This window comes from Megalops cyprinoides, chromosome 14, assembly GCF_013368585.1.
Source record: "Megalops cyprinoides isolate fMegCyp1 chromosome 14, fMegCyp1.pri, whole genome shotgun sequence".
In the NCBI taxonomy this organism is placed as follows: Eukaryota; Metazoa; Chordata; class Actinopteri; order Elopiformes; family Megalopidae; genus Megalops; species Megalops cyprinoides.
Window position 1 is genome coordinate 17,951,335 of NC_050596.1, and position 10,032 is coordinate 17,961,366.

General features: G+C 45.4%; 1 protein-coding gene across 2 annotated transcripts in view; it reads left to right on the plus strand.

The window, feature by feature from the left end:
• The window catches only part of LOC118788881 (serine/threonine-protein kinase 24-like), a 31,208-nt gene extending 26,288 nt beyond the window's left edge, over positions 1–4,920 (plus strand). For both annotated transcript variants that reach the window (XM_036545061.1, XM_036545062.1), the window contains 5 exons: positions 181–326; positions 893–1,025; positions 2,165–2,233; positions 2,831–2,967; positions 3,698–4,920. In XM_036545061.1, coding sequence (XP_036400954.1) covers positions 181–326; positions 893–1,025; positions 2,165–2,233; positions 2,831–2,967; positions 3,698–3,731 — 519 coding nt within the window. In that variant the 3' untranslated portion in view covers positions 3,732–4,920. The remainder of the gene's footprint in view (positions 1–180; positions 327–892; positions 1,026–2,164; positions 2,234–2,830; positions 2,968–3,697) is intronic.
• Positions 4,921–10,032: the final 5,112 nt, after the last annotated feature.

The following is a 10,032-nucleotide window of genomic DNA, read 5'->3' on the forward strand; positions in this document are numbered from 1 at the left end:
TAACACACTGGAGGAATAAAAACAAGCACAGAGTTTGCTGCCGTAAGAAGGTGCCGGCGGGATTTGTGGGAGATCCCGGGTGAACGGCGATCAGAGCGAAGGGTGCATTTGAACGAACTGAAAAGCCGCATTCAGGTTCCCTGCGGTCTCAACGGTCTCCCCGCCCCCCTCCTTCCTCAGAGGCCGACCGCCAAGGAGCTGCTGAAGCACAAGCTGGTCGTCCGGTACGCCAAGAAGACGTCCTACCTGACGGAGCTGATCGACAAGTACAAGAGGTGGAAGGCGGAGCAGTCCCGGGACGAGTCCAGCTCAGAGGAATCCGATTCGTGAGTCCCATTCAGTAGCTCACTTTATCTGCCCAACACATTCCCCACAGAGGGAATGACAGGCCACAGTGTGTTTTAGAACGTTCTCTATCACTATAATTATAAAAATGTGTTGGTCAGAGGGTCATACGTTTCTGTCTTCTGTTTTGGTAGCATAAACGGTTTAGCAGTGTGCAATAATAAAGACAGGTGCGTAGGATGCATTATCAGAGAACAGCTCTGTGGGGTCTGGGGGTAAACGTCCAACCCACTTGTAATCTTGACAGTGTGAGTGTGGAAGCATGTTCACTCTGTGTGAGAATGAACTTATAAAATGTACTTTTGAAACCTTTGTGGTTCTCTTTGTATGGTGAGTGTAGTATTTTCCTCCTTGATGTGGCATAGGTTTAGCACCCCATTTATGAGAAAAAATGGCGTTTGTAGGGGATGAGGGCATCCTTACTGTCAGTTCTGGGGGAGGAGGATCATGCTGAATGTATGCAGCACACTTGTAGCCCTGCATTGGGTTTGTGGGAGTTTCCATGTCAAGCCACTTCAGAGCCCATTTTCTCACAACACGCCACCAGGGAGCAAGACGGCCAGGCCTCGGGGGGCAACGACTCGGGGAATGACGACTGGATCTTCAACACGATCAGGGAGAAGGACCCCAAAAAGCTTCAGAACGGAGCGGCCCAGCCCGACGAGCTGCAGAGGAACGAGGTGAGACCTGGGACTGTAAGAGTGTCTGTATGCCATAGCACTTTCTCTTTAACTGACTCATGCACTCAGGCAAGTCCTTCTGTCTGCAGATAGCAGCAACGAGCCCCCCGTGGTGCCGAGTTAAAAAGCATTATATCGAAATCTGCATCAGTCTATATTTAGTTTGTTTAATTGGTCTGTAATCCTGCGGTTGTTGTGCTGTCTCCTCTGTGGCGGCGCTGGCTCTCGGATTAGGCCCAAGATGGAGGGACTGCGCACTGTGCAGGGCAGGGCAGGGCTCGGATTCAGCCGAACAGCTGGGCGAGGTCAGGCCGGGCCGCCACAGCCCCGCTCACAGGTGGTGGCACACGAAATGACTCCCCCTCGTTCTCCTCAGCGGGGGGAGCAGGACACAGCAGGCGTAGCGGTTAGGGAATTGGGCTGGTAAGCACGAAGTGTGCAGATCTGAATCTTGCGAACGGCTCCCCCCCCGCTTTACCCTCGAGATAAGTAACATAAACCACCCCTGTGCATTTGCCTTTACATGTGGATTATACTGTGTTCGCGAAGAGAGCGACTGGAGTTATTGTGGATAAGGCCATCGGTTCAGCAGGTGAATAATGCAGCGCGTTCTCTGCGTGAGAACAAAGAGGTGGAAAACCGGAGGGCCGTGGGCTACCCCGCGGCGCGCTCCCCGCTGCACACGCCGCGGCGCGCTCGGTGTGGCGTGTCTCCTGAACGCGCTCGCGCTCCTCCTTTAGCACCTGCTCATCTCAGCAGCCTCCCTGCTTTCTTTAGCGCAGAGCAGCTTTTTTTTTCCAGGAAGTGGTTTGAAAAGCGGTAGCCGCAGCTGAGCGCACACAGCGAGCCGTCCTCTCTCCGCGGCCGTGGCGTGTCGGGCGTAACGCTGAGAACCAGACATCCGCCGTCATCCCTTCTTCAAACGCACAGAACTCCGTGTAGCGTCCAGAGGATGTGGAAGACTATGCGCAAATTTGCTTTTAATGAATACATGCGGGGTATACCTGTGCTCTGTTTCAAATATATTAAACCCCCCACGATTAAGGGTAATTGCGTAGAATGGCTGGGCTGTATGGCCTGGGGTGCTCTAATGAACATGGCTGACATGTCCTCACACTCTTTTCCATTTGTCCTGGCAGGCACAAGACATTCCAAAGAGGCCATTGTCGCAGAGCTTGTCCACAATTATTTCTCCTTTGTTTGCCGAGGTAAGACTGTTACTTGTATTTTTAATTTACGCTAATTGTTTTTGCTGCTCGTTGTTGGCAATGGTGAATCACCTGATTTTTAGTTCTATTTTTAGTCATTTAAAAATACGTGTAACAATCAGCATAGGTATTCATGTGTGTTTTTGTGGTCCTGTGTGCTGAAGAGGCCCTCCCTGTTTTAATGGGAGGAGAGCAGGCTTCGACGGAGCAGATTGATGCCACTGCTTGCATCCATCCCTCCCGCTGCTCTGGCGTAAATGGTGGATGCATAACCCCGAATGTGAATCATTCTCATGGCTTTGATTCCTCGTATGCCTAGGCACCACCTTTTTGCAGGGGGGGTAGGGAGTGAGGAACGGGGACACGGAGTGTGTAGGACCCGCACAGCGGCTGGCATGCCCACATAAGGAGATTATCTGCTCCACGTTCCCCTTTCTTTCCCCTCTCAGGGCCCAGCTGCATTGAGCGGTATCTGCGAGCTGGTCCGGCTATTTTAGCTTTTCTGCATTGGCTGTGGGTCTCGTCCAATCATGAGCCAAAATGGCGCGCTTTTACCGATCTAAGACTTACCTGGTTTCCCCTCCCATCCATCCGTAGCTGAAGGAGAAGAGTGAAGCCAGCAGTGGCAAGCCTGAGGCCCTGGAGGAGCTAAGGGAGGCCATCTTCCTGGCGGAGGAGACGTGTCCCGGGATCTCGGATTCAATGGTGTCTGAGCTGATTCAGAGACTTCAGAGGTAAGTCCAACATACAGCCTGGGCTGCCTGCAAGGGGCTGCCTGAAAGGGGCTGCAGTGGACCTCACTCTGCTTATTGCGGCAGGCATTATCTGCCAGTCTCGATGGAGACAGCCTTTCCCCAACCTCAGACAGCGGACGGGATTGGTCAGGTTTGAGCGACTGCAGTTTTACCCTCTGCAATTACCGTAATGGAGTGCTCTCAGATCATTCCTGAAATAAATTCCCCCGTTGTGCATTTGAGTGAACAGCGATGTCTAATCTCTCATGGTCTGGTTTTCAATTTGGACGCTGTGCCCATTTTCCCCACGCAAGCTGCTGATCCTAAGGGCTTCCCTTTTTACTGTGAGAGAAATGAGCGCAGAAGAGCTGCCTGTTCCTGATCCCTGTCTGATCGATACTGCCACCAAGCAAACACATTATGTTTAAACAATTCCGACTTTGCATCAGTCTGTTAAAATGTCAGTAAGAATACATTTTATTTGATTAGATAGTTGCTTTTGCACGGGTGTAATACTCAGACAAATTCATCCTCCCCTCACATACAGACCCCTAAGACATGCTTCAGAGGGCCAAATTTAGAGGAGATTTTAGTGCAGTGCTGAAATGTTTGTAGTGGGTCTTTTCCCTCGGCTTTGCCTGTGTCAGAAGGCAGTGTCCTGGAGGCCAGGGCCATGGGTACAGATGCAGGCTGGGTGTGTCTCCCTCACCACGCTCTCGTCCTCCCGCAGGTTCTCTCTGACCCAGGCGTCCCCCTCGCAGTGAGAGCGGGCCGGGGGGGCGTCCCCGGCCCCTCAGCCATCACGTCGCCGCCCCCCTCCGACGATCTCCCGGGAGGGCCTCCCTCCATCCGCCGCTTAAAGCAAACTGTTCAAGCTTCTGTTTCACTCTCTATTTTCTTTTTTTTTTTTATTGATTGGTCGTAGTGCACATATTAGAGGCAGGAGAGCCGGATGCGCAGCTGCTGCAGCTGACCAATCAGGAGGCGGCTCTGGCGCTGCGCTCCTGTGAGATCCGCATCGCTCCGAGACAGTAGGTTAAAGGGGGGCTTGAATCTCAGTATCTCCCGAGTGGTTCTCACTTTCGAGAGTTTTCACCCCCGAGAGATCATGTGTTCAAAATCTAGTGTGGCTTACTTAGAAAGGCAAAGAAATACCTGAAGACTTTTGGAAGTGTCGGGAACGGGTTAGGTGTGTGTGCGCTAGGAGGGTGGGCGGGTGCGTGTGTCTGTGTATGCGTGTCTGCTCTTTTGTGTGCGTTTCCCTTGAAATCCTGAAGTGTGTATTCGGGAACCACGCTAAGGAGATTGAAGCATTCTTTTGAAACCTCAGGTATCCTGCTTTAAGTGGATGGGTCCTCTGGGAGATGAACACTGTAGGGTGGGTGTACAAATGTGTAAATACGGTCCTTTTTACAGATCTAGTGAAATACAGGAGTGTGCGTAAAGGAATCACTGTGTACAAACGGCCAAGTGCTTCTGTAGATACTCTTAGTAAAGGTGAATATTTAAAGATAAAGTCACTCCAATGGCCATAACTAAGAATTGCCTTGCCTTTATTACATGTACATTTTTTTTTTTTGAATATTTTGACCTTTAGTTTTCTTTCATTTTTAATAAAAACTCAAAGGTTTTACCATTCAATGAAAACTGAGGCCCTGATTCCATGTGTATTGATCGTTACTTTCGGTACCTTGGTTTTGCCCAGTGCTACTCCATGGACATCACCCTCCATGTCGCTGTCATGGGGGCCTGTTTCTGCGCAGTTAGAGCAAACAGTGCCAGATTACACTCAGTCCTGGACTCTGAATAATTTCCTCCTGCTGATGGAACCTGACCTAAACCTGATTCTCCAGTGTAGAAACACTGATGTGACAAACTCCAGAAAACAAAGCACTGTACTCAAGTATGGTATGTGTAACAGCCCCCCCCCCCCCCCCCGCCCTTCGTTTTTGTATTTTATGGCATTGCTGTCAGTCACATCCCATTCCTCTGTCCAGCAGGCCAGGAAACTGAGCACTGTCAAAGGCGCTTAGTCAGTCTACCCAGAATGCTCTTAGGAGTTAGGAGGTCATGCAGGTGTTCTTTTTCCCCCCATTGTGCTCACCGGTCACTGCAGTTAAGGAGAAACGTTTAGTGTGATAATGCAAATGGCCAAAAAATTTTTTGAGGGCAAAGCAAGTTGCAGTTAGTATAAACGGAAGCCTGTGTAGAGAGTCGATACAGTTCAGAGTGCCCGCTTCAGGGTACAGAGTTCTCAAACTGCAGTGATCTCAGTTCCATCCAATGTTTCACCCATACCAGACACAAGTCTTCCTGGGCACCACAGTCACATCAAGTGGTACAAACTGCAGAAGCTCGAGGATTGCTTTTTGCTAGACATGAAGTAGCCGTAGAAAAAGCATGATATTTGCTAGACAGTTAGTTTCAAAGTGTAGGTCATGCAAGTTTGAATGATTTAAACAGCACAATTTGTGATATGGAATTTGAGGAAGTACAGACTATCTTCAAGTAAGAAATAAGCACATACGCTGGTACATATACAAACTTCTTACACCACTAGCTGTGGCTGCTTGAAGATGTAGACGTAGCGCGAGAGCTGGTAGCCCTTAGGAGCTCTCTGGTTGCTGTCATTTCAGACGAATGTTTATGCAGTGCAACCTTCTGAAATGATGTGTGTGGTATGTGTTGTAGCATACTGCAGGGGTGGAAATGATTAAATCTCCTAGAGAGTAGTGCTGTTGGCCTTAGCATCGCTGCAAAAGAGTGAAGTTGCAGCGTCAAATGATTTGAGCAGAACATTAGTCTTTTTTGTCCTAGTCATTTTTAGCCTTGTTTTGTAATTGACATAGACCTTGCAGCTATGGAGAGAGCAGTGTAGGTAGCAATAATGTTTCAATCAGAACAGTTTGGCACACTGGCAATCTTTAATATCACACCATCACGGATGATCAGTTTACTTGATTTTTTTTTTTCCAGATTTAAATTGGTTAGAATGAAGCTAAAAGACATCATACTCACAGGCCTCTTCAGTGCCTTGTACCAAGTAAAAGATGCGCATCACTTTTTTCTTTCTACTTTGGGTTAATAACGTTTAAGGATTTTAACAGCTGTCAGAAGGCCTATATTAGCTGTGCGCAAAGCTTGTTTGCTCAGACAGGATTGATAATGTCAGGTTTTAACTTCACCTATAACATTAGGAATGACATGTTAGATTTATCATTTGGGGCCTAAAATACCAGCTTGTACACCATCGGATACTGTTTTCCTGAGGTGGGTTGCCAAAACCATCGCTGTTAGAGTCATCACCCCGTCAGGAAGAAACTAAAGTCTGGGACTTAAGTCTTTCCCTTTTTTGTAGTTTCCTATAAACACTCACTGCAACACAACACTATTGGAAGAAAGTGGGGAATTTCTTGTCTCATGTATTTAATGTTTCAAGTCTGTTTTCTAACACACCCAACTACCCCTCCACACAAACGCACTCGCATACACACAGCTCACTTTGAAAAGGTTTCCATTTCACTCTACCTTGGTTGTGCCCCATTTAGTGGAGGTATGCCAATCTGTCCACATGTCCCCTCTCTGATTCTGTTCCCATCATCCTCTGCTCCCAAGTTTAAAAAGTGCCATGTTTTATTTTTTCCCCCTTGGTCTTTTTTTGTATTGTAATTTGCACCTTGTGGAGACAGTCCAGTTCGATTCTTAATCTGTGTTGCACTTTGTAAGCATTTCTTTAGTATTTAAAGAGAATAAATGGTACTTGAGGCCAGCATTTCTTGTCATTTCTTATGATTGCTACTGTACCTTTGCAATTATGGCAATAAAGTGAGGTCATCAGGATGCATTCTTCAGCACAGGTATATTATAGGGAATTAATCAATAAAGAAAATCCAATATTTTTATATCTGTAAAGAGCAAGTATTGTAGTACAGAGAATAAAATCTGGATCTCTATAATTATGTCTATTATTAATGATGGGATACTTATCACAGATTATTACAAAAGTGTAAATTTCCTTTTCTGTAACATTGCTGACAGTTTATAGGCCTGTATATAATCCTTGCTTATGTCATTAAAAACACCAAGGTATTGAACTTCTTGTAAGCTTTCAAGTGATTAAGAAAAATAAAAATCTAATGCAAATTTTATGTAGCCCCCATGACTTTTCTTTTTTTAGGAAGTGTGTGTGTGTGTGTGTGTGTATGAGAGTGTGTGAGTGTGAGAAGAGTGAGAGAGAGCAAGTGAGGGAGAGAATCACATCCCTATTGAGTTTTAACTGGACATGTGAAAGGCACATCTCATATACTCCCATTGTACATTTTTCAAGCACGTATGCATGGTTGCAATGAAAGAGTACTGTAGCTGTTAAATAAACCAGTTACTTTCACTTTCAAAGAAATGGGTTAATGAAACTATTTTTTTATATTTTGCCCTTATACAAAGGCGGAGTGGCAGTTTGACGTGTTTAGCTTATTACGACAGTACCTAATCGATAAAATGGTTAATCCTATGATCAATAGTCTGGTTTACTAATGACCTGAAAGGTGTTTGCCATGTGACAGACACACTCGCCCAGGGTGATTTGCAGAGCTTACGTTTCCTATACAGCTAGATGTCTGCTGAAGCAACTGTTTTTTCACTTTCACAGACACACCAAACAAGGCATTTCTTTCACAGCACAGTGTATCTGTTTAGTGACGTCAAACCCAGATCAGTTCATTTAACCGTTCAATGACACTGACTCAGTTCTGTTTGAACAGACACCAGCGTACACTGTGCTCTGAAGGCACACCAGGGACATGCTGGTGTACATGTTAAAAAGCAAAGGTTGGTACGAGTCTAATTTGTCATTCAGATTCCATTGTCATGGTCGGGACTGTAGTCAAAGGTTGAAAGATGAGGAGTTGGGAACTGGGCGGAATGATTCACGCAATGGCAACCTGCAGAATCTCAACGTGCTGTTGTAGCTGTGAGCATTATCTTATGTTCATGCAGATTTCATCACAGCGGCTGAATACCCTGCTTACTCCAAGGGCATATACGCTACTTAACAGTATCACCTTTTTCATCATCGTATTTTGTATGAGCAGCGCAGCACATAAGGCCCATCCTGCCTGCACACAGTGCATCAATGGAGATGTTAGCCCTGGTGACAGTTTAAGGGCATAAAACACCCTGCAGCTGGATTAGTCATTGATTAACACATGCATTTATGGCTTGCTGGGAGATCTGAAAAAGGTCAACCTTTTGAGGTGCGCCGATGTCATGGATCTGGGGATTTCACATCTGCGGTCAAACGACTTACCGCCATTAGGCAACAGATCCGTGAAGGTGCCATCGAATCTATTTACGGCTCATCATCTTGCAACTCCTGCTCCCCTACCAAAGAAATGAAAAAGAAATAGAAATAATAAAAAAAAGACTCAAAATGTCACATGTAATGGGGGCACAAATGGAAGTCAAAAACACATTTTAATCCATCATAATCAAGTGACTGATTTAGGCTGCATTTTAATCCAAAGAAAACGGACTTAATACACCAGACATTTCAGTGCAATGGCACCAGCTAATTGAGTTAAGTTATTTTTGGCAAAACAATACATTCCAAATGCTGAGTCCATAATACAATTGGCCAATTAATTACATCAAAAACAGCAAAGCCATCTAAATTTTGCTGGCATGGACCCCAACAGTTTCTACCACAGTAGACTCCACAGTACTTTGAGGGTGGGAGTTAAGGTTGTTCAATACTTGACAAGTCTTGTAAAAATTCTTAACACATGGCTAATATGCACTTAATCTACCAAGTGAATCCAGTATAAAAACACAGCTGTAATTTAGTCTCGTGCTGCCACCTTGTGTAGACAGCAGGTATTGTAATTTTCACATAAAATTAGTCTGAATTATGGCTCCAGGGTCTCACCAACAGCTTACACCCTCTGCAATATTTATATTTGTGCAATCATCATTATATTTAACTTTCCTTTACAACTTCATTCCTATCCTAAACAAACACACAGCTTCCACGGTATATGAGCAAGGCTTGATCAACAGAACTGCAGTCATTTTTAGCCATTTTTAGAGGTAACGATATTACTGAAAAAAGCAGTTCTGGGTCAAAGCCAGTGAATACTTCACAGCAAGTTTTATTTATACATCCAAAAACAAAGATCAATTTTGTCACACTATATACAGATATTACATAGAGTGTTTATACAGATATTACATAATTTGTACACAAGAAAATATACATAAAAATGTAAACCTTTGTATACAAAAAATACCTTAAACAAATTAAACAAGGACCAATAACAAAAGGTGACTAGATTATTATTAGCTCATCCTATCTTTAAAAACAGTGATACAGTACATTCAATGAGTATAGGAATTTGTCTGCCACTTCTCAGATTTCACACAGAAACAAGTGCCTACAGAGCCCTGTTAAATGATTTAGTCCAGGGAGCTTGGGGATTTCATGGTGCCAATGCAGCAGTGTTGCCTAGCTTGCAGATGTTAATTATCTTTTGTACTACTGGGAAAGACCATGCTGTGGTAAAACCAAGGCAAAAATGGGACCAAAATCTTTACTTTTTTCCATGTGACTCAGTTGGTTTCATGGCATCAGAAAAAGGGGTTGACCATTTTTCTCCCCTTTCAGTGAGGAGTAGAGCCAAGACAGGGCAATGATCAACTAGGGTTATGTCCTGAATGGTAATGATTAGTGAGGGGTGTGTCCTACTAAAGGATGAAGTCTGCAAGAGGTGTGCTAACAAGGGTGGATTTCAATTAGGGGTGTGTCTTAATGAATAACCGTATGCCGTAGGGGTGTGTCCTAATGAATAACAGTATGTGTCAGGGGCATGTCCTAACAAAGGTCAAGGCTCAAGAGCAGGGCCTAACAAAGGCAAGCTGAAGCTGCCCTGCAACAGTCCAGTCTGGTGTACGTGGGGCGTTTCCAAGCACCGACAATGGTCCATTTTCAGCTTTTTAGCACACAACGGTTGGGGTTAGCTGAACCTGGATCAGTGCTTGGGGGGACATGATCTACTCCGCATCAGTCAACTG